The sequence below is a fragment of the Pristiophorus japonicus genome, chromosome 2 (assembly GCF_044704955.1).
Source record: "Pristiophorus japonicus isolate sPriJap1 chromosome 2, sPriJap1.hap1, whole genome shotgun sequence".
Taxonomy (NCBI): domain Eukaryota; kingdom Metazoa; phylum Chordata; class Chondrichthyes; family Pristiophoridae; genus Pristiophorus; species Pristiophorus japonicus.
The window spans coordinates 47874553-47898356 of NC_091978.1; the positions used below are offsets into that span (position 1 = coordinate 47874553).

Here is a 23804-nt window from a genome sequence, read left to right on the forward strand (position 1 = left end):
TAATGTAAAGTCCAGCACCATCAGTCCCCATAGTCCATACAGTTTCTTATTCAGTCTTCCTTTTTCTGTTCCTCTGGTTCCTTCTTCCCTTCCTCCTGGTCGGGTGCCCATTTGCAATGGGATGCGTGGATCCATGTTGGTCTTTCCTTTACCTTGATTGCAGTATTGGTCGCCAACAAGACCTGGTATGGTCCTTCGAATCTTGGCTGTAGACTGCTTTTTCTTTTAAAAATCTTGATGTAAACGAATTCCCCTGGCTCCAGGTTATGACACTTCCCTTCCGATGGCTTGACTTGGGCTTCCTTTACCTGTGAATGAAAGCTGGAAATACATTTGGTTAGTTCAATAATTCAACATATTTTCCTCCATTTTGTGGATGTCCATCTGTTTTGCAGTAAATGGTGCTGTAAAAGGTAGTCGTTGGGGACGTCCCATAACTATCTCATGCGGTGACAGGCCTGTTCTGTTGGTTGTAGATCGCATTACCATCAAAGCTAAGGGCAGCAGTTCTGTCCATTTCAGTCCAGTGTCATTGCATAGTTTTGCCAGCTTATTTTTAAGCATTCCATTATATCTTTCAACAAGTCCAGCTGATTGTGGATGATAACTGCAATGAAAACGTTGATTAATCTGCAAAGTTTTACACATTTCTCTTCTAACAGTACCCGTGAAATGTGACCCGTTATCACTAGAAAGCTTAGCAGGGATTCATTTAGCAACAGTAGTGGCATCGGCCTTTTTACATGGAAAGGCTTCAATCCATCTAGAGAACACATCTACAATAACTAATACATACTTGAATCCCATACACATAGGTAATTCAATAAAATCCATTTGTAAATGTACAAAAGGCCCGACTGGATTTGGGTGGGAGGCAGATTCTACTTTTTCCGTCTTACTCGGATTCATTGTCTGACAGGTAACACAATTTTCACAGATTTGTTTTGCAATTGCCGAAATACCTGGTGCATACCAAGTTGCCAAAATATAATCTGCCAATCCCCCTTTGCCTGCTTGTGTGAATGTATGAACACATCGGGCTATCCATGGAAGTAAGGATCTGGGCGCCACCACGCGGCCGTCGTGGTGAACCCATATTCCTTCTGGATTTTTATAACATTGATCCTTCGTCCAGGTCACCACCTCCTCTGTACTGGCCTGTGTCTGAAAAGTCAGCACGTCATTAATAGTAGGTGGCAGGTCTGAGCAATTATTGTTCCTTAGTGGGAACAATGACACCTGCATCCCCCCTTTTGACAGAGCTGCTGACTTAGCTGCATTATCAGCTCTGGCGTTCCCATGTGCCACCTCATTCGACTGGCCTGTATGTGCTTGGCATTTGATAATGGCAAGTTTCAAGGGGCATTGAATGGCTTGCAGAAGATTTTCCACTTGTTCTGCATTTTTGATAGGGGTTCCTGAAGAAGTCAGGTACCCGCAAATCTTCCAAATTTGTCCATAGTCATGTGATACCCCAAAAGCATACCTGGAGTCAGTGTAGATATTAACTGTTTGTCCTTCAGCCAGAATACAGGCTCGAGTTAACGCAAACAATTCGGCTTGTTGGGCTGAAAAGGAGTCTGGAAGAGAGGCTGTTTCGACAACATTAAACTGAGTTACAATTGCATAAGCCGCTCTAGGTTGGCCCCTATCATTTCGTAGGGCTGATCTGTCAACATAGTACACTAAATCAGGGTTACACATTGGTACATCTGTTAGATTGATACGTGGTTTAGTCACTAATTCGGTTACCATTTCACATGAATGGGGTTCGCCGTCTTCTTCCGTGGGGAATAGAGTGGCTGGATTTAAGGTAGTGCATCTTTTGATGATAAGGTTCGGATTTGATAACAGTTCGACTTCATACTTAGTGGTTCTTGCAGAGGTTAGGTGTTGGGTGGCACATTTAGTAAGTAAAATCTCGACAGAGTGTGGGATATACAAAATGGTCTGATGATTTAGAGTTATTGTCTGAGCCTGTTGCATAGCATAATAAGCTGCTGCCAACGAAGGAAGACATCCTGGTAGTCCGCGTGCCACTGGGTCTAGTTGGGTACTGAAACACGCTACCGGTCGCTGCCTGTCCCCATGTAACTGAGTCAAAACAGATTGTGCAAAACCCGATTTTGTGATGCACAAATAAGTTGAATAGCTTAGTGTAATCTGGTAATCCCAAGGCTGGTGCTGAAGTGAGGGGCTGCTTAAGACTCTGGAAAGCATTCCGGGATACTTCATTCCAAATCCTTCTTTAAGCATTGTGAGAATATAGTAGATTCATTCACAGCTCGTAGGTCATTGACAAACCTCCATTTGTCACTATTGGGCTTCTGAACCGGAAGAATCGGTGTGTTACACGGACTTCTCATTTATGCTTATAGTGATTCCCAGATCACAGAATGTAAAGTACTTGTTTTCTAATTTTATTAAAAGGCTTCCAAACCCAAGATTTTTCCAATACATCCAAAATGTTGATCAAGGAGATCACCTGAAATATCTCAAAATCCCAATTCAAATATTGTACTGCCACTCTTTATCAAAAAAAATCCTCTTACTGAGCTAGAAGCTTTTGTACCAAGATTTTACACCAAGGACAATGAGAGTGTACTCCCCCAGCCTGCACCTCGAGAGACCCACAAAGGCTTTAAAAAAAAGGCATTACAACTTCCCAAGGCATTACAACTTTTAACCACCGGGACCATGTCTCAACAAACCTATCCTTTGTGCATTTCCTAGCTCCGTAACTTCTCATCCGAATAAATCCACACCTGCGCTTCTAACTTAAAATGTCTTAAACTTCCCACATACAGGACAACACTATGAAGGGTTAAAAAACTTCACTTTGTTTGAAAAAGTGGGTGGAGCTAAAACAAACAGGCAGCTCCACAACCTTTCCAAACAGGTTTCCAGACACAAGGAAAAAACACAGAAGCACTCTCATTCAAAGACAAGACGTTCACGCACTCTCATTCAAAGACAAGACATTCACAAAAGTCTCTCTCCATTCAATAAAGCTTTTTTTTTGCTAGCTTTATTTTTTTTTTGAATCCATAAGTCACTTTCAGGTTCTCTTTTTTTAAATTTTACATTTGATTTACTTCCTCTGTTAATTTTACATGGGCTTGAAGAATCGGAACCCAGGCCTTTTCTATTACTTTCCTTTTTTTTTTCTCTTCTACCTGGATCTCTGTTTATAAGACACTCCTCTAGACATGTTGTTCTCTCTAAATTAAATGAACCATCGGGTGGAAATAGCCTGTTTTCACCCTTAGTCCACTTTACCGTTTTTGTTTCTTTGGTCAATTGAAGACTGACCACAATTCTGGAGCATGACATAGGCTGATGTGCCTTTTGTGGTGTTTTAACTTGCTCTGGCACTCATTCTGGATGATTAAGATTTTCCAGTTTCTGATCTCACAATCCTTTCGGCCAACCGAGTTCTCTACGCCCACTTCTCCTGGCCGTTACGTGGCCTGAAAAGGCTCTTAATTCGGGCTCAGTCTGGGTGTGTGAGATATGTTAGCACGAACCAACCGTAGTTGATCAATCAGTTACTGTTTCTTTTCTTAATCAATCCTTGTGTTTTTTTTTCCGAATCACAATTTTCCCTAGTGACTCTTCCCGTTTCTCTAATGGCAATCTCTCTCAAAGGTATTGCACACAACAGTATAACAAAGACAACAAACAATATTCTCAGTCTGCGTTGTACGCCACTACAGACCGAGTCCTTAGCTTATCCTAATAAAAAAACTGATAAAACTTATGGTTCCATACCCAAACTGTTATCACAGAAGAACCTTTGATCGATTGCGCTTTCTTTTTTTTCTCATCACATAAGAACCCCTTCCGAATTAAAAACAATAAAAATCTTATCATATAAGAACCTTCAGGAACCTTTTTCGATCGACCTACTGAAACCTTCCCCGGGCTGTTTCAAGATTTTTTCCAGAACCCGTTCCCTTCTGCTTGCAAGCTGAGAAAGAAATGGTTAAAAAAAAAATTACTTTGCTTTTAAATGTCGAGTCTTGTAGATTGCAGTACCTCCCCTGTGGACAACAGATTACATATGCGATTCAACAGTGAAGAAACCTTCTTGTGAGCAAAAGGCTCACCTTGTTTGGCCACTGAAGCCTTTCACTGGAGAGGCACTATGCCTGTATCCGTTTTACTCACAGGACAGAGAGTATGCAATCTTGGTGGAACCTCCAAGAAGTAACTGTCGAAATCTCGACCTCCGAAAAGAATGACTCCGACACATACAGCTCCGGCAGAAGTTTCTTTAATTCGCTTGCTAGCAAGGGGCAGGTCACACTCAGTCAATGGCTAAGTGAACACCTCCGCAATGGTACAGTTTCACAAGATATTTATACAGTAAAACCCAAGTTATGAGAGCTAGGAGCTAAATTAAAAAGTAGGACCTCAAAAGTAGTAATCTCAGGATTGCTACCAGTGCCACGTGCTAGTCAGAGTAGGAATGAGCAATGGTGCAGCAGGGAGGGATTCAAATTCCTGGGGCATTGGAACCGGTTCTGGGGGAGGTGGGACCAGTACAAACCGGACGGTCTGCATCTGGGCAGGACCGGAACCAATGTCCTAGGGGGAGTGTTTGCTAGTGCTGTTGGGGAGGAGTTAAACTAATATGGCAGGGGGATGGGAACCAATGCAGGGAGACAGAGGGAGACAAAAAGGAGGCAAAAGCAAAAGACAGAAAGGAGATGAGGGAAAGTGGAGGGCAGAGAAACCCAAGGCAAAGAACAAAAAGGGCCACTGTACAGCAAAATTCTAAAAGGACAAAGGGTGTTAAAAAAACAAGCCTGAAGGCTTTGTGTCTTAATGCAAGGAGTATCTGCAATAAGGTGGATGAATTAACTGTGCAACTAGATGTTAACAAATATGATGTGATTGGGATTACGGAGACGTGGCTCCAGGATGATCAGGGCTGGGAACTCAACATCCAGGGGTATTCAACATTCAGGAAAGATAGAATAAAAGGAAAAGGAGGTGGGGTAGCATTGCTGGTTAAAGAGGAGATTAATGCAATAGTTAGAAAAGACATTAGCTTCGATGATGTGGAATCTATATGGGTAGAGCTGCAGAACACCAAAGGGCAAAAAACGTTAGTGGGAGTTGTGTACAGACCTCCAAACAGTAGTAGTGATGTTGGGGAGGGCATCAAACAGGAAATTAGGGGTGCATGCAATAAAGCTGCAGCAGTTATAATGGGTGACTTTAATATGCACATAGATTGGGCTAGCCAAACTGGAAGCAATACGGTGGAGGAGGATTTCCTGGAGTGCATAAGGGATGGTTTTTTAGACCAATATGTCGAGGAACCAACTAGGGGGGAGGCCATCTTAGACTGGGTGTTATGTAATGAGAGAGGATTAATTAGCAATCTCATTGTGCGAGGCCCCTTGGGGAAGAGTGACCATAATATGGTGGAATTCTGCATTAGGATGGAGAATGAAACAGTTAATTCAGAGACCATGGTCCAGAACTTAAAGAAGGGTAACTTTGAAGGTATGAGGCATGAATTGGCTAGGATAGATTGTCGAATGATACTTAAGGGGTTGACTGTGGATGGGCAATGGCAGACATTTAGAGACCGCATGGATGAATTACAACAATTGTACATTCCTGTCTGGCGTAAAAATAAAAAAGGGAAGGTGGCTCAACCGTGGCTATCGAGGGAAATCAGGGATAGTATTAAAGCCAAGGAAGTGGCATACAAATTGGCCAGAAATAGCAGCGAACCCGGGGACTGGGAGAAATTGAGAACTCAGCAGAGGAGGACAAAGGGTTTGATTAGGGCAGGGAAAATGGAGTACGAGAAGAAGCTTGCAGGGAACATTAAGGCGGATTGCAAAAGTTTCTATAGGTATGTAAAGAGAAAAAGGTTAGTAAAGACAAACGTAGGTCCCCTGCAGTCAGAATCAGGGGAAGTCATAACTGGGAACAAAGAAATGGCAGACCAATTGAACAAGTACTTTGGTTCGGTATTCACTAAGGAGGACACAAACAACCTTCCGGATATAAAAGGGGTCAGAGGGTCTAGTAAGGAGGAGGAACTGAGGGAAATCTTTATTAGTCGGGAAATTGTGTTGGGGAAATTGATGGGATTGAAGGCCGATAAATCCCCAGGGCCTGATGGACTGCATCCCAGAGTACTTAAGGAGGTGACCTTGGAAATAGCGGATGCATTGACAGTCATTTTCCAACATTCCATTGACTCTGGATCAGTTCCTATCGAGTGGAGGGTAGCCAATGTAACCCCACTTTTTAAAAAAGGAGGGAGAGAGAAAACAGGGAATTATAGACCGGTCAGCCTGACCTCAGTAGTGGGTAAAATGATGGAATCAATTATTAAGGATGTCATAGCAGCGCATTTGGAAAATGGTGACATGATAGGTCCAAGTCAACATGGATTTGTGAAAGGGAAATCATGCTTGACAAATCTTCTGGAATTTTTTGAGGATGTTTCCAGTAAAGTGGACAAAGGAGAACCAGTTGATGTGGTATATTTGGACTTTCAGAAGGCTTTCGACAAGGTCCCACACAAGAGATTAATGTGCAAAGTTAAAGCACATGGGATTGGGGGTAGTGTGCTGACGTGGATTGAGAACTGGTTGTCAGACAGGAAGCAAAGAGTAGGAGTGAATGGGTACTTTTCAGAATGGCAGGCAGTGACTAGTGGGGTACCGCAAGGTTCTGTGCTGGGGCCCCAGCTGTTTACATTGTACATTAATGATTTAGACGAGGGGATTAAATGTAGTATCTCCAAATTTGCGGATGACACTAAGTTGGGTGGCAGTGTGAGCTGCGAGGAGGATGCTATGAGGCTGCAGAGTGACTTGGATTGGTTAGGTGAGTGGGCAAATTCATGGCAGATGAAGTATAATGTGGATAAATGTGAGGTTATCCACTTTGGTGGTAAAAACAGAGTGACAGACTATTATCTGAATGGTGACAGATTAGGAAAAGGGAAGGTGCAACGAGACCTGGGTGTCATGGTACATCAGTCATTGAAGGTTGGCATGCAGGTACAGCAGGCGGTTAAGAAAGCAAATGGCATGTTGGCCTTCATAGCGAGGGGATTTGAGTACAGGGGCAGGAAGGTGTTGCTACAGTTGTACAGGGCCTTGGTGAGGCCACACCTGGAGTATTGTGTACAGTTTTGGTCTCCTAACTTGAGGAAGGACATTCTTGCTATTGAGGGAGTGCAGCGAAGATTCACCAGACTGATTCCCGGGATGGCGGGACTGACCTGTCAAGAAAGACTGGATCAACTGGGCTTGTATTCACTGGAGTTCAGAAGAATGAGAGGGGACCTCATAGAAACGTTTAAAATTCTGACTGGTTTAGACAGGTTAGATGCAGGAAGAATGTTCCCAATGTTGGGGAAGTCCAGAACCAGGGGTCACAGTCTAAGGATAAGGGGTAAGCCATTTAGGACCGAGATGAGGAGAAACTTCTTCATCCAGAGAGTGGTGAACCTGTGGAATTCTCTACCACAGAAAGTAGTTGAGGCCAATTCAATAAATATATTCAAAAGGGAGTTAGATGAAGTCCTTACTACTCGGGGGATCAAGGGGTATGGCGAGAAAGCAGGAATGGGGTACTGAAGTTTCATGTTCAGCCATGAACTCATTGAATGGCGGTGCAGGCTAGAAGGGCTGAATGGCCTGCTCCTGCACCTATTTTCTATGTTTCTATGTTTCTATGGCCTCTCCCTGTGTATTGCTCTGTCTCACAGTCAGTGAATACAGATAAAGAGTTAATTACTATATCCTGGTCCTGACATGGTTTACAGATATTTCCTTTTGTCAGGGTTATCAGTTGGCCAGCCGGCCATTACTCCATGAGAATGAGGTAATGGGCTATCACCTGTCTTGTATTGCGTCAGGATTGTTCAATTTCCTGGTCAGTTTATCGTTTACATCAAAAGGATGAGGTCTCTACAAGAGATAGTGGCTGGTGGTTTGAGTACATAGAAAAGGGTGGGGTGACATGGAACTCTTGTCGTGTAGACAATAGGAGAGCACCATGGGGTGGGTGCTTGTCTCAGCATGACTTGTCTCCTAGCTGTCTGCTGGCCATCAGCCATCTCCATCCAGGTTTAGCTGTTTACGCAAGCTGACTGATTTTATGCAGAAAGTTCTGGAAGGACCAGGGCTCCCTCTTGTAATATATTGCAAGGGGCACACAAATACCGTATGGTATCAGCTTAGATGCAAATACATTTCCACAAGCTGTGTACACTGGTTCGGGAGCATCTTAACCCGAGGGAGAGCATGCTGATGGCGAGGTATTGGTTCTACACGTGCCAGCAATCTGAAGGTCAGGAAGTGGCGAGCTACGTCGCCGAGCTAAAGCGACTTGCTGGACCATGTGAGTTTGATGGCTACCTGGATCAAATGCTCAGAGACTTTTTTGTACTGGGCATTGGCCACAAGACCATCCTATGAAAACTTTTGACTGTAGAGACACCGACCCTCAATGAGGCCATTGCGATAGCACAGGCGTTTATGTCCACCAGTGATAACACCAAACAAATCTCTCAGCATACAAGTGCTAGCAATGTTCATAAATTAACTGGAACTGTGTTTGCGAGCAGAAATGTACAGGGCAGAACCCACGAGTCAGCAACTGCTAACAGGCCTCAGGTGACCCAAATGACTCAGAGTCCCCAACAAAGGATGAATGCAAGGCAATTCACACCTTGTTGGCGTTGTGGAGGCTTCCATTCAGCCTATTCATGCCTCTTCAAAGGGTATGTTTGCAAGAGCTGTGGAACAATGGGGCATCTCCAACGAGCATGCAGACAAGCTGCAAGCTCTGCAAAACCTGCTAACCACCACATGGCAGAGGAAGATCGGTCCATGGTGGATCCAAGCAATTTCGAGCCTCAGAGAGAGGAGGCAGATGCTGAAGTACACAGGGTGCACACATTTTTAACAAAATGTCCACCTATAATGCTAAACCTAAAATTGAATGGCTTACCCGTAGCCATTGAACTGGACACTGCCGCTAGCCAATCCATCAAGAGTAAAAAGATGTTTGAGAGACTGTGGTGCAAAAAGGCATTTAGGCCAGCCCTGAGCCCCATCCACATGAAACTGAGAACGTACACTAAAGAGCTTATCACTGTCCTGGGCAGTGCCATGGTCAAGGTCACCTACAAGGGCACGGTGCACGAACTACCACTCTGGATTGTCCCGGTCCCACACTGCTTGGAAGGAGCTGGCTGGGCAAAATCCGCTGGATCTGGGATGACATCCGAGCGCTATCACATGTCGATGAGGCCTCATGTATTCAGGTTCTTAACAAATTTCCTTCCCTTTTTGAGCCAGGCGTTGGAAACTTTACCGGGGCGAAGGTGCAGATCCACTTGGTCCCAGAGGCATGACCCATTCACCACAAGGCGCGAGCGGTACCTCACATGATGAGGGAGAGAGTGGAAATCGAGCTGGACAGGCTGCAATACGAGGGCATCATCTCCCCAGTGGAATTCAGCGAGTGGGCCAGCCCGATTGTTCCAGTACTCAAAAGTGATGGCATGGTCAGGATTTGCGGCGATTATAAAGTAACTATTAATCGTTTCCCGCTACAGGACCAATACCTGCTACCTAAGGCAGACGACCTATTTGCGACGCTAGCAGCAGGCAAGACATTCATCAAGCTCGACCTGACTTTGGCCTAGATGACGCAGAAGCTGGAAGAGTCTTCGAAGGACCCCACCTGCATCAACACGCACAAGGGACTGTTCATCTACAACAGATGCCCGTTTGGAATTCGGTCGGCTGCAGCGATCTTCCAGAGAAACATGGAGAGCCTACTGAAGTCGGTACCACACACTGTGGTCTTTCAGGACGACATATTGGTCACAGGTCGGGACACCGCCGAGGTCCTCCAGTGACTGCATTGCGTAGGGCTGCGGCTGAAGAGGTCGAAATGCATCTTCATGGCAACAGAAGTGGAGTTTTTGGGGAGAAAGATCGTGGCGGACGGCATTCGGCCCATAGACGCCAAGACAGAGGTAATCAGGAACGCGTCCAGGCCACAGAACGTCACGGAGCTGCGATCGTTCCTGGGACTCTTCAACTATTTTGGTAACTTCCTAACGGGGTTAATCACCCTTTTAGAGCCCCTACATGTGTTATTGCGCAAAGGTGAGAACTGGGTATGGGGAAAAAAACCAAGTAATTGCTTTTGAGAAAGCCAGAAACATTTTATGCTCCAACAAGCTGCTTGTATTGTATAACCCGTGTAAAAGACTTGTGCTAGCATGTGACGCGTCGTCGTACGGAATCGGGTGTGTATTACAACAAGCTAACGTTGCGGGGAAGTTGCAACCTGTCGCCTATGCTTCCAGGAGCTTGTCTAAGGCCGAGAGGACCCACAGCATGATTTGAGAAAGAGGCATCAGCGTGTGTGTTCGGGGTAAAGAAAATGCATCAGTACCTGTTTGGCCTCAAATTTGAGCTGGAAACCGATGACAAGCCCCTCACATCCCTGTTCGCTGAAAACAAGGGGGTAAATACTAATGCCTCAGCCTGCATACAAAGGTGGGTACTCGCGCTATCAGTGCATAACTATACCATCCGCCACAGGCCAGGCACCGAGAACTGTACGGCTGCTCTCAGTCGGCTACCATTGCCCACCACGGGGGTGGAAATGGCGCAGCCTGCAAACTTGTTGATGGTGGCGCAGCCCGCAGACTTGTTGATGGTCATGGAAGCGTTTGAAAATGATAAATCACCAGTCACGGCCCGCTAGATTAGGACTTGGACCAGCCAAGATCCTCTGCTGTCCCTCGTAAAAAACTGTGTACTGCATGGGAGCTGGGCCAGCATCCCTGTTGAAATGCAAGAGCTAATCAAGCCGTTCCAGCGGCGAAAGGACGAGCTATCCATTCAGGCAGACTGACTGTTGTGAGGTAACCGCGTAGTGCTACCCAAAAAGGGCACGGAGACGTTCATCTCGGATCTCCACAGCACACACCCGGGTGTGGTAATGATGAAAGCGATAGCCAGATCCCATGTGTGGTGGCCTGGTATCGACACTGACTTAGAGTCCTGTGTACGGCAATGCAACGTATGTGCTCAGTTGAGCAACGCGCCCAGAGAGGCACCACTAAGTTTGTGGTCCTGGCCCTCCAGACCATGGTCGAGGATCCATGTCGACTGTGCGGGCCCGTTTCTTGGTAAAATGTTCCTGGTGGCGGTGGATGCTTTTTCAAAATGGATTGAATGTGAAATCATGTCGGGAAGCACCGCCACCGCCACCATTGAAAGCCTGAGGGCCACCCACAGCCTGCCTGACATACTGGTCAGTGACAACGGGCCATGTTTCACCAGTGCCGAATTTAAAGAATTCATGACCCGCAATGGGATCAAACAAGTCACATCAGCCCTGTTTAAACCAGCCTTCAATGGGCAGGCAGAGCGGGCAGTACAAACCATCAAACAGAGCCTTAAACGAGTCACAGAAGGCTCACTCCAAACCCGTCTGTCCCGAATAGTGCTCAGCTACCGCACGCGACCCCCCTCGCTCACAGGGGTGCCCCCGGCTGAGCTACTCACGAAAAGGACACTTAAAACCAGACTCTCACTGGTTCACCCCAACTTGCATGATCAGGTAGAGAGCAGGTGGCAGCAACAAAATGTAAACGATGGTCGCACCACTGTGTCACGGGAAATTGATCTGAATGACCCTGTGTATGTACTAAAATATGCACATGGTCCCAAGTGGATTGTGGGCAAGGTGATAGCTAAAGAAGGGAGTAGGTGTTTGTAGTCAAACTAGACACTGGACAAACTTGCAGAAAGCACCTGGACCAAACGAGGCTGTGGTTCACAGACTGCCCTAAACAACCCACAGCAGACACCACCTTTTTCGAGCCCACATCACACACCCAAAGGATCAACGACACCATCCCGGACCAGGAAGTCGAATCCATCACGCCCAGCAAGGCCGGGCTCACCCAGCAGCCCTGCAGGGCCAACAACACGCCGGCCCAGCGAGGGCACAGCCAACACATCAGAACAGACATTTGTACCGAGGCGGCCCACCAGGGAAAGAAAGGCTTCCCGACCGCCTCACCTTTTAAATAGTTTTCACTTTGACTTTGGGGGGGAGTCATGTTGTGTATCTGTAAAGCATACACTCCCATGATCCGCCATTAGGGAGCTCATCCCCTGAGGTCCCAAGGGATCCCAGCATCCCTTGGGAGCACTGTATATAAGCCGGCCCCTAAGGCCTGTTCCTCACTCTGGAGTGTCTTATTAAAGACTGAGGTCACTGTTACTTTAACCTCCCTGTGTGCAGCCTCATCTGTGTTAGGAACACAATACCTTAACCTACACAAGTCCCGCATGCCCATTACTCTTATTTTTGTCAAATTCCACAGGTTCCCTTTGCCCCGATGAATCGAATTCAGATTCCTGGACCTCTTCAATGCACTGTTTGAGTGATTTGTTTCCAGCTTTATGACTATGAATGCTTGCTGCTCCTTAGTCCCTGAGGGGTTATAATTTCAGTCACCATGGCCCGTCCCACGCTTTGCTGCTTATTTTGCTTTCAAAATCCTCACAGAAAATCTGCTTTTCAAATGTGCCGTTGTTTCCCCACTACGTTTCTTCTCTGGGGTCCATTTTCCCCATTGTGCCCACGTGAGGTTGTTGTTATGCAAGTTATTGTTGCAAGCCTTAATAATAAGAGCTGTTAAACCAAGCATTGTGGCTGCCTGAAATGGATGTCAACGAATCCTGTAAATTAAGTCTTGGGGCAGTGTTTGTTTTTTAATTAGCAGAGGCCAGGGGGGGTCTACATCAATAAGTATATCATTGATGATCCTATTTATTAATTTCATAGAAAGATCTTGCATTTATATCGACCCTTTGAGATCCACTCTGAGTAAAAAAGTGTCTCCTAAATTCCCTATTGGATTTATTAGTGACTATCTTACATTTATGGCCCCTAGTTTTGGTCCCATTCAAAAGAGGAAATATCTATCCTGTCAAATGAAAAAACTTGCATTTATATAGCACCTTTAACTTAACAGGACGTCCTAAGGCGCTTCACAGGAGCGTTATCAAACAAAATTTGACACTTGCCACATGAGATATTAGGACAGATGACCAAAAACTTGGTCAAAGAGATAGGTTTTAAGGAGTGTCTTGAAGGAGGAGAGAGAGGCGGAGAGGTTTAGGGAGGGAATTCCCGAGCTTAGGTCCTAGGTATCTGAAAGCGGGGTCACCAATGGTGGAGTGACGTGCAAGAGGCCAGAATTGGAGGAGTGCAGAGATATTGGAGGATTGTCGGTCTGGAGGAGGTTACAGAGATAGGGAGGGGTGAGGCCATGAAGGGATTTGAAAACAAGGATGAGAATTTTAAAATTGAGACATTGCTGGATCGGGAGCCATTGTAGTTCAGCAAGCTTGGGTAATGGTGGACAGGACTTGGTGCGAGTTAGGATACGGGCAGCAGAGTCCTGGATGAGCTCAAGTTTAGGGAGGGTGGAAGATGGTAGGCTGGCCAGGGGAGCATCGGGAATAGTCAAGACGAGAGCTACAAAGGCACGGTTGAGGGTTTTAGCAGCAGATGAGCTGAGGCAGGGGGCGGTGTTCGCCAATTTTACGGAGGTGGAAGTATGTGCTCTTGGTGATGGCATGGATATGTGGTAAAATCGTTTCATAATCTTAAAGACCTCCTATCAGGTCACCCCTCAGTGTTCACATTTACAGAGAAAAGAGCCCCAGCTTGTCCAATCTTTCCTGACAGGCATAACCTCTCAGTTCTGGTATCACCCTTGTAAATCTTTTCTAAAATTCTTCTCCAGTGCCTCTGCATACTTTTCTTATAATATGGAGACCAGAAATATGCACATTACTCTTAAATGTGGTCTAATCAAGGTTCTATATAAGTTTAGCACAACTTCCCAACATAGCTTTTCAATTCTATTCTATCAATAACCTTCCAAATGTACTAGGGGACAATAGGTCTAATGAGAAGGAGGAACTGAAGGATATCCTTAATAGGCGGGAAATTGTGTTAGGGAAATTGATGGGATTGAAGGCCGATAAATCCCCAGGGCCTGATAGTCTGCATCCCAGAGAACTTAAGGAAGTGGCCCTAGAAATAGTGGATGCATTGGTGATCATTTTCCAACATTCTATCGACTCTGGATCAGTTCCTATGGAGGACTGGAGGGTAGCTAATGTAACACCACTTTTTAAAAAAGGAGGGAGAGAAAACGGGTAATTTCGATCGGTTAGCCTGACATCAGTAGTGGGGAAAATGTTGGAATCAATCATTAAGGATGAAATAGCAGCGCATTTGGAAAGCAGCGACAGGATTGGACCAAGTCAGCATGGATTTATGAAAGGGAAATCATGCTTGATGAATCTTCTGGAACTTTTTGAGGATGTAACTAGCAGAGTGGACAAGGGAGAACCAGTGGATGTGGTGTATTTGGACTTTCAAAAGGCTTTTGACAAGGTCCGCACAAGAGATTGGTGTGCAAAATCAAAGTGCATGGTATTGGGGGTAATGTACTGACTTGGATAGAGAACTGGTTGGCAGACAGGAAGCAGAGAGTCGGGATAAACGGGTCCTTTTCAGAATGGCAGGCAGTGACTAGTGGAGTGCCGCAGGGCTCAGTGCTGGGACCCCAGCTCTTTACAATATACATTAACGATTTAGATGAAGGAATTGAGTGTAATATCTCCAAGTTTGCGGATGACACTAAACTGGGTGGTGGTGTGAGCTGTGAGGAGGATGCTAAGAGGCTGCAGAGTGACTTGGACAGGTTGGGTGAGTGGGCAAATGCATGGCAGATGCAGTATAATGTGGATAAATGTGAGGTTATCCACTTTGGGGGGCAAAAACACGCAGGCAGAATATTATCTGGATGGCGGCAGATTAGGAAAGGTGGAGGTGCAACGAGACCTGGGTGTCATGGTTCATCAGTCATTGAAAGTGGGCATGCAGGTACAGCAGGCGGTGAAGAAGGCAAATGGTATGTTGGCCTTCATAGCTAGGGGATTTGAGTATAGGAGCAGGGAGGTCTTACTGCAGTTGTACAGGGCCTTGGTGAGGCCTCAGCTGGAATATTGTGTTCAGTTTTGGTCTCCTAATCTGAGGAAGGACGTTCTTGTTATTAAGGGATTGCAGCGAAGGTTCACCAGACTGATTCCAGGGATGGCTGGACTGTCATATGAGGAGAGACTGGATCAACTGGGCCTTTATTCACTGGAGTTTAGAAGGATGAGAGGCGATCGCATAGAAACGTATAAGATTCTGATGGGACTGGACAGGTTAGATGTGGGAAGAATGTTCCCGATGTGGGGAAGTCCAGAACCAGGGGACATAGTTTTAGGGTAAGGGGTAGGCAATTTAGGACTGAGATGAGGATAAACTTCTTCACTCAGAGAGTTGTTAACCTATGGAATTCCCTGCCGCAGAGAATTGTTGATGCCAGGTCATTGGATGTATTCAAGAGGGAGTTAGATATGGCCCTTACGGCTAAAGGGATCCAGGGGTATGGAGAGAAAGCAGAAAAGGGGTACTAAGGGAATGATCAGCCATGATCTTATTGAATGGCAGTGCAGGCTTGAAGGGCCGAATGGCCTACTCCTGCACCTATTTTCTATGTTTCTATGTCTATCCTTTCTAGAAATTAACCCTTGTGCTTTGTTTGCTTTTTTATAGCCTTACTAACTTGTGTCTTCTGCTTTTAGTGATCTCTTTGCTCCTCTACCCCATTTAAACTCTAATTTTCAGAGGAGTGCGTGGCCTCCTTATTCTTCCAACTAGATTCACAGTCAGCAATGAGATGAATCACCTGCTAAATAGTCTTTGGTGGTGTTGGTACTGCTCCTCGCATGGAGTTTTGTATATGTGGAGTGCTAAAGGTGAAAAATGACCCCTTATTCTTTTTGTTTTATGTCCTCTGAGTGATATGGTTCCCTATTTAATTCAAATCTCCCAATTTTTAAAGATTTCAACTAGTTTTTGAACCTTTACTCTGAACAAACAGTTTATTTAGCTCCAGTTTACAGCTTTAAAAACAAAGGCCTTGAATTTCCTTTGGAATTCTGCTGAGTTTGTGCCTTGTGTCCTCACTGGGTTCTCGGCAATTCCCAGACATTCCAGTTGGCCTTCCATCCATCCCTTTCAAGGTCTTTGACATTAGGAGGTGAAGCTGATGGAACACCTTATGCTGGTAATTCCTACTTCTCTATCTCAGTAAGGAGCTGACATACAGAGACTGGTATGCTTAGTGAACTGAGATAAACTAGCCTCCAGATGGGTGCAAGTGGACTTACCTGGGGGGGGGGGGGGGGGTGGGGGGAGGGTTCAGGCGAGGCGAGCCTGGATCCTGAAGAAAGGGTAATATTTGCTTGTAATAAAAGTTGGATTGGTCCCATGGACCAAGGGTGGGATACTATGGGGTCTCGGCAACCCCCCTCAATGGTAGGCAGATGCCAGATTTTTTGGCTGCACGGAGCAAGCTGGTGCTAGAGATGTGTCCATAGCATGGGCTTCTGCTAGGCTCGTTTAAATTGGGTGTTCCTCCTGCTGACCCTACAAACTCTTGCGGGGTCAGTGCTGGACTGCAGCCCGCACATTTTTGGTGCCCAAAATGTTTTACAATAAAAGCTAATTCACTAGATGTGTGATAAGTATGCTAATATTTTAAAGTATCTCCCAAAATGCTATTAACATCTCTGTCTCTTATTTACAGGAAGAGATTCGATCAGAGGCTCGCCGCAAGAATCTGTTGATTCTAATTTTGCACCACTTAACTGAAGAAGGGTGAGTGCCATAACTTCTTGTATCCTCCTCACCAGGATAAAAATACATTTTCTTGACTACTATCTCCTGACTGCAGACTTTATTTTTTCAGCGAATCAATTTACCCTGTTTCCCAAGAAAATTCTCCTTACACCCTCACTTGTAACGTTTGCTGAAGATTATTTTTCCCAAGTTCACTCATTCTTGTTTCTGTGTTTTATCTTTCTGTCTTTCATTCCAAAAATATCTGTGATACAAGTTTAGGGTCTTTGGCTTTAACAATTGTCTTCAGTCCACGTTACAAACTCTGTTCCCTAGCCACCGACTCCATCCCTATCTCTGGCCACTGTCTGACTGAACCAGACTGCTCGCAACCTTGCCACCCTATTTGATCCTGAACTGAGCTTCCGACCCTGAACCCTCTCCATCACTAAGACTCCCAACTTCCACCTCCGTAACATTGCTCGTCTCTGCTCCTCCCTCAGCTCACCTGCTGTTGAAACCCTTATCCATGCCGTTGTTACCTCTAAACTCTACTATTCCAATGCTGTCCTGGCCGACCTCCCACCTTGTATCCTGTAAACTTGAGCTCATCCAAAATTGTATTGCCCTTATCCTAACTCACACCAAGTCACGTTCACCCATCACCCCTAAGCTCACTGACCTACTTTGGCACCCAGTCCGGCAACCCATCGATTAAAAAAAAAAAAATCTCATCCTTTGTTTTCAAATCCCTCCATGGCCTCACCCCCTCCCTATCTCTGAAACCTCCTCCAGTCCTACAGCCCTTCAAGCAATGTTCCCTCTAAACAATTTGGCGGCCGCACACATGCGGTGTCTTCAAGGAAGCAGCCTCTGAGCAGCCTGCTCAGTACCTTCCCGATTGTTGCACGCATCTTCGAGAGAGAACATTGCCAACAAGATCTCTACGTTCCTCCAATTGCCTCTTGCACATCCCCAATTTTCATCGGTCCACCATTGGCGGCTCTGTCTTCAGTGCCTACACCCTAAGCTCTGGAATTCCCTCCCTAAACCTTTTCGCCTCTTTATCTCTCTCTCCTCCTTTTAATACACTCTTTAAAACCTACCTCTTTGAACAAGCTTTTGGTAACCTGTCCTACTATATTCTTGTGTGGCTCGGTGTCAAATTTTGTTTGATAGCACTCCTGTGAAGCGCCTTGGGACATTTTACTACATTAAATGCAAGTTACTGTTGTCTTGACTTAGATTTGCTCTCTCGTACAGCAGTGCTGGTCACTCCTGTAAGTATATGGAGTATCCTATTTTTAGGCGTTTGAGTGTACTGCCCAATAACTATACAATAGTACTCCTTTGTGATCTGAATCAGGTATTGGTGTCTTTTGCTCATGCCCATGTGTGTCTCTCCAATCTTTAAAAAAAAAGTGACCTAGAAAACTCTTGTTCATATAAGGCCGAGTATGAGTTGCTGAGCTGCTTGCTTTCACAGCAAGTAAACATGCAATTAATTGGATTCACTTAATTCAATCAGTACAGCTTACCTTCATAATAATACAAAATAATAAATACGCTATGCTGTCTCACATCATTGGTTCACCTCGCTCGACTAATTTCAACTACCTTCCTGCATTCTAACTTTGAGCCTGGCAAAAGCTTGCCTTAGTAGCTCTCTTTTTAAAAACATAATTGTCAGTGAGTTTTTCTGTCTCTTTTTTTTATATAACTGTATTTATACAAGGGAAGGACCAATGCCAGACAACCCCTGCCAATAGCCCTGGACGAGGGACCTTTCATCACAATGGCTTATTAATTACCAAGACATACTAACAAATGCCTTATTGTTTACAGTCTTTAGAGAAACATCTTCAATGCCTAGTCCATTTGCATCTAACCATTTTTCATCTCATTGCTTTTTTTCTAAACGTGTGAATACAGTTTGCTTTAAAAAAAACATTTGAATGTGTCTTTTTTTCTAAATGTGGGGAAAAAGGTAAACATTCCTGAAGTATGAGAATTTGGATCATGGAAATGTTGCAGTTCCTGCCAGCAGGCAGAATAGTATTAACGTTTTATTTTTTTGTTTTTGCTTTTCTAAATCTTCTTTGGAGTAGAACAGTGTCTGTTTTATGCATGTCTAATCCATACAGTCAAAACACATTTACCTTTCCCTTCTTTACTCTCTCTAATTCAATAGTTATATAGATACAGCAAATACGTTGGAACAAGAAACCAGTCTAGGATTACGACGTTTTGAAGTTTGTGATAATATTGACCTGGAAACCATTCTAATGGAGTATGAGAGCTACTATTATGTCAAGTTTCAACGGTATCCAAAATTAACTAAAAAATCAGCTGATGATGGTAAGTAAATCATATGGTCACCACCTTTGTCAAAATGTAAACTGCATATAGGGATAGTTAATACATTCTGCTCTGGGAAGTCAAAATTCTGTATGTAAGTATGCAGTTTGGTATGTATGTAAATACTGTTGTTTTTGCATCCATCTGTCTGTGGGTGTTTGTCTCTCTCTGTCTCATTGGTGCTAGCAATTAGGACCTCTGTCTTACAGGTGTAAGGAATTAGCAGTTAGCTTTTCCAATTGTCAGCAAAACACAGGTAATCAGAGACGTGGACCATATACAGTAGACAACTCAAATTTCAGAATTATTTGAAGAAAAGCTAATGAGTAGAAAGTGCTAGATGCTAAAGAAAAATATTCCATCAATATTGCTGATTAGTACTGATGCATCCTGGGAAATTAGGTTCTCTGCATATGCTCAGACTGCACAATCTAAATTCAACTGGGTCACCGCTCTGGGCAAAATATCAAATTTAAGCCCAAGTTTTTGCAAGAGACTGACGTCTTAATTTATAAACTTTAATGAAGACAAAAGACAATTCAGTAGATAAATGTTATTATGTTATTGTGAAGCACATTTAAAAAAAAAAAAACTTGTTTAAGCTCTTATTATAGACATTAGAAGTTTGACTTACAGGTATTAAAAAAGCACAAAGTTTTATGAACGTTTATGGGAACCCAGTGGACAAATCATTGGTCTCCTCACATGGTGGAAATATTGAGGCTTTGGATAGAGTTTAAGGAGGGCCACAAGATTAATTCCCAGTCTAAAACACCAAAGTTACAGAGAGAGACTCAGAGTTGGGTCCGTATACTTTAGAGCAGCATGGACTTTGATCGAGGTTTATAAAATAATGAAGGGACTAAATTGTGCTCATGTGGACCAATTATTTCAACTGGATTGGTTAGGGAGGACCAGGTCAGGGAGGACCAGGAGTTACATTTGCAAATTAAGTAAAGTCAGAACTAGCTTGGATGTTAGGCAGTCCTTTTTTTCCCAGATTGAAATGGAGCTGTAGCACAGGTTTCCAATTTGTACGATGAATGCTGATTTACTGTATTCCTTCAAGAAAGAGCTGGACCTGTTTCAGGGTGGGCTGGAGATTACCTCATACAAGAGGTAGTATTCTATAGTATAAATTGGGGTCAATATGACCTAGAGTAGTTTAGTCACCTAAGGGGGTCAGGGTGGAATTTAAGATTTTTTTTTTCGCCTCTTCCAGCAGAGTACATGTCTCCAGATGGGTATCATGATGGACAGGGCATCACAACTATAAGGGGCAGGCTAGATGGACCGTGGGACTTTTCTTGTCTGCCATTTTTGCATGTTTGAATACGATTGATATAATCTCACTATAAAATAGTAGGGACTGGATTTTTGGTCTGTTGCTGCCTCTGTTTGTGCCTCAGAGGGGCGGTAATGGCGGCGGAAACCACTTCCGGGCGGGCGGCCAGCTTCCAGCGCATTCGGGACATTCGGTGCCAGGTTTGTGGGGGCGCAGAGCAGTACCGCATGGGAGAGGCGAGCCAGTGTGCAACATCCCTGGTTGCGACACTGTTTCGCAAGTGGTTTTGTGCGCTATCCGTAGCATGCCTTAGTGGGACCGCCTGGGAAAGCTAGTGGTCCGAGCTGTACCGGCCGCAATGAGGGAAGGAATGTCTACCTGAGGTAAGTATGATTGTTTTGTTTAATTTTATTTTTGCGATTTATGTTGATGTGGCATCAATAAGGTACTGGGCATGTTTTTTTTTGCAGATTCTTTTTTTCCCAGGGCTACCTCTCTTAGCACGCTCTGAGACCGGCTGTTTAACTCGGGATTTTCAGTTGCTTAGCCGGCCTAGCGCCCTAAGAGGTGTGGAACGCCTCCCTTTGCGCTCCACTCCACACTCTGGGCCCAGCTGATGAATTTTGCAGACGCAAACCATTTATCGGCGCAAAATTGACTGCTCCGCCTGGATTAACACCACAAAAGAGGTGCGACCGAATTTCCACCCCCAGGTCTTGTGTTACACAGCGTGGTACCATTAACATATTATAGTGCCACCTACAGGAGTAGACTGTACCACAGATATTTGCAATGGGGCTTATTTAGGTGATGGTGTAAAACAGATGATATTAGTTCGGCCTCCCGTTGCATACATTTCCCGATTTTTTTTTTCCTTTCCATTGACTTCAAGGTGTTTATCTGATAGTATATTAAATATGTATCGAGGAAGACTTGCTTCCACTCTTGGACTGTTCAGCCACCTAAGGACTCATTCTAATACGAGAACCACAGTCCCTGCCATAAGTGGGACAGAGGGTAAGGGAGGGTGGGCATATTGAGCCTGATACATGTCCGGCAACTATTGGGATTAAATACATTTGACTGTCCACAGCTGTCTCTGCGATGCGCCTCGATGTATTTGCATTGTGAACAGTGACTGAGCTCATTTTATTTTTAGCATATAACTGATTGGGGAAAGAGAGATTTTTCTGTAACTCCTATATGCTCAATACAGCTGTACAACATCTACTTGCATTTAACATACAAAAACATCCCAAGGTGCTTAAAATCAAAGGTTTAGAGATAATTGTTAATTTCTTACTTTGTTTATTTTGATTTTATAGAAAATGCAAAATTACAGCCACAGAGTGGAGGAAAACTAAAGAGGTAAAGAAAAAACAATCCAAATATAACACCGAGGTTTTACATACAACACCATGACAAAGTCTATCTTTTTAATCTATTAGTATATGTTTAATATATGTTCTAATATATGTTCAAACTTAGTTTCATACTATGGAGTAAGCTATAAGACAATGTTTTGCTTTTTCTCCCTTCTGCTGAACTTACCTACTCCTGCTGGGGTGTGATTCTATGGTTGATGGTCATCCTCAAGTAAATTAAACCAGCAGGTTATTTGACCAGGAGCGTACAATAGCTGATTTTGTCCTCCTCCAATAATTGCTCTTATGCACTCTCCAGCAACAACAACAACAACTGTTATTTATATAGCACCTATAATGTAGTAAAATGTTCCAAGGCGCTTCACAGCAGTGTTATAAGATAAAACCGATAGATTTGACACTGAGCCACATAAAAAGAAATTACGGCAGATGACCAAAGGCTTGGTTAAAGAGGCTGGTTTTAAAGAGTGCCTTAAAGGAAGAAAGAGAGGCGGAGAGGTTTATGAAGGGAGTTCCAGAGCTTAGGGCCCAAACAGCTGAAGGCATGGCCACCGATGGTTGAGCAGTTACAATCAGGGATGCTCAAGAGGGCAGAATTTGAAGAGCGCAGACATCTCATGGGGTTGTGAGGCTGAAAGAGATAACGGAGATAGGGAGGGGCGAGGCTGTGGATGGATTTGTAAACCAGGATAAGAATTTTGAAATCAAGGAGTTGCTTAACCGGGAGCCAATGTAGGTCAGCTAGCACAGGTGATGGGTGATCGGGACTTTGTGCGTCTTATGACATGGGCTGCCGAGTTTTTGGTGACCTCAAATTAAGGTAGTGTAGAATGTGGGAGGCCAACCAGGGGTGCGTTGGAGGAGTCCAGTCTAGAGGCAACAAAGGCATGAATGAGGGTTTCTGCAGCAGATGAGCTTAGGCAGGGGCAGAGGCGGGCAGTGTTACGGAGGTGGAAATATGCGGTTTTAGTTATGCCGCAGATATGTAGCCAGAAGCTAATTTCAGGGTCAAATGATGCCTAGGTTGCAAACAGTCTGGTTAGATGCTCGGGAATTATTGAAAAATAATCAGAAGTGGAAACCATGGCTGATGCGCCTTCTTTTTACTCCAGACATGCTTAGCCAAATGTAATGTCCCACTATAGCCCCAATTAAAATGAAGAATGCAACATGTGCAGTGGTGTTACCAATTATCCATCAGGTGACAAGAAGGTATTCAGAAAAACTGGCAAAATTCTAAACTCCTACCAAATGCAGCATTTCATTAGTGCATTTCGATGATGAATTGTATAGATTAATTCAATAAGTTAAAACTTTTGATAAATATTAAAGGGTCACTAAAGTTTCTCTAATTATGACCTTGACTGGGAATTTCTTCAGTACTGCTCCCACTCCATCACTGTACTTTGCTTGTTATTATAATTTATCCCCATATATTTTAACCTAAGGTTCACTGGAATTCACCTCGTTGCAGACATGGTGAAGGTGGGCAGTGTGCTTGCAGTGCTTTTGTATAGCTGCTAGAAAGTAGTATGCACAGCCTAGGCAATATGCCGCTGTCCATTTTCTCCCCTCTGCTTTAACGATGGCATAACTTATGCTCAGACTTTGTGCCAGATGTGGTTTATATCTGGAATTGATTGGACTATGAGATTAAATGTCTATGTTCCCACTTCATGTTAGTGAGCGCTTGTGCTCCAGTGCTCAGTAACACCAAGCAGTTTTAATCTTTCTCTCCCTTTTCTTCTGATTTAAACCATTGTATGAACATCTGGTTACAGGTTAAGTTGAATTTTAGACACAGCTGTGTGCAGTTAAAGGAAATTATACCATTAATTTGCACAGCCAGGTCACAGCCCAGCACAGAAGCGGACTGCTGGGCTGCAACATCACGGCACGGTCCCGCGAATTGGACAAGGCAAGGCAGTGACCGGATGTTGGGCATTTTTTTGGGCGGTCCCGCGAGCGAATGCGACCCAGTTTGTGACCCGTGAAGCCGG

General features: G+C 44.5%; 1 protein-coding gene across 5 annotated transcripts in view; it reads left to right on the forward strand.

The window, feature by feature from the left end:
* Positions 1–23804, forward strand: part of katnal2 (katanin p60 subunit A-like 2) — a 108191-nt gene that overhangs the window by 7070 nt on the left and 77317 nt on the right. For all 5 annotated transcript variants that reach the window (XR_011588518.1, XM_070866994.1, XM_070866970.1 and 2 more), the window contains exons 2-4: positions 16745–16815; positions 18968–19134; positions 21745–21787. Coding sequence is in view for 4 of the 5 variants with exons in the window: in XM_070866994.1 (XP_070723095.1) it covers positions 16745–16815; positions 18968–19134; positions 21745–21787 (281 nt within the window). In the remaining variant the exon portion in view is untranslated. The remainder of the gene's footprint in view (positions 1–16744; positions 16816–18967; positions 19135–21744; positions 21788–23804) is intronic.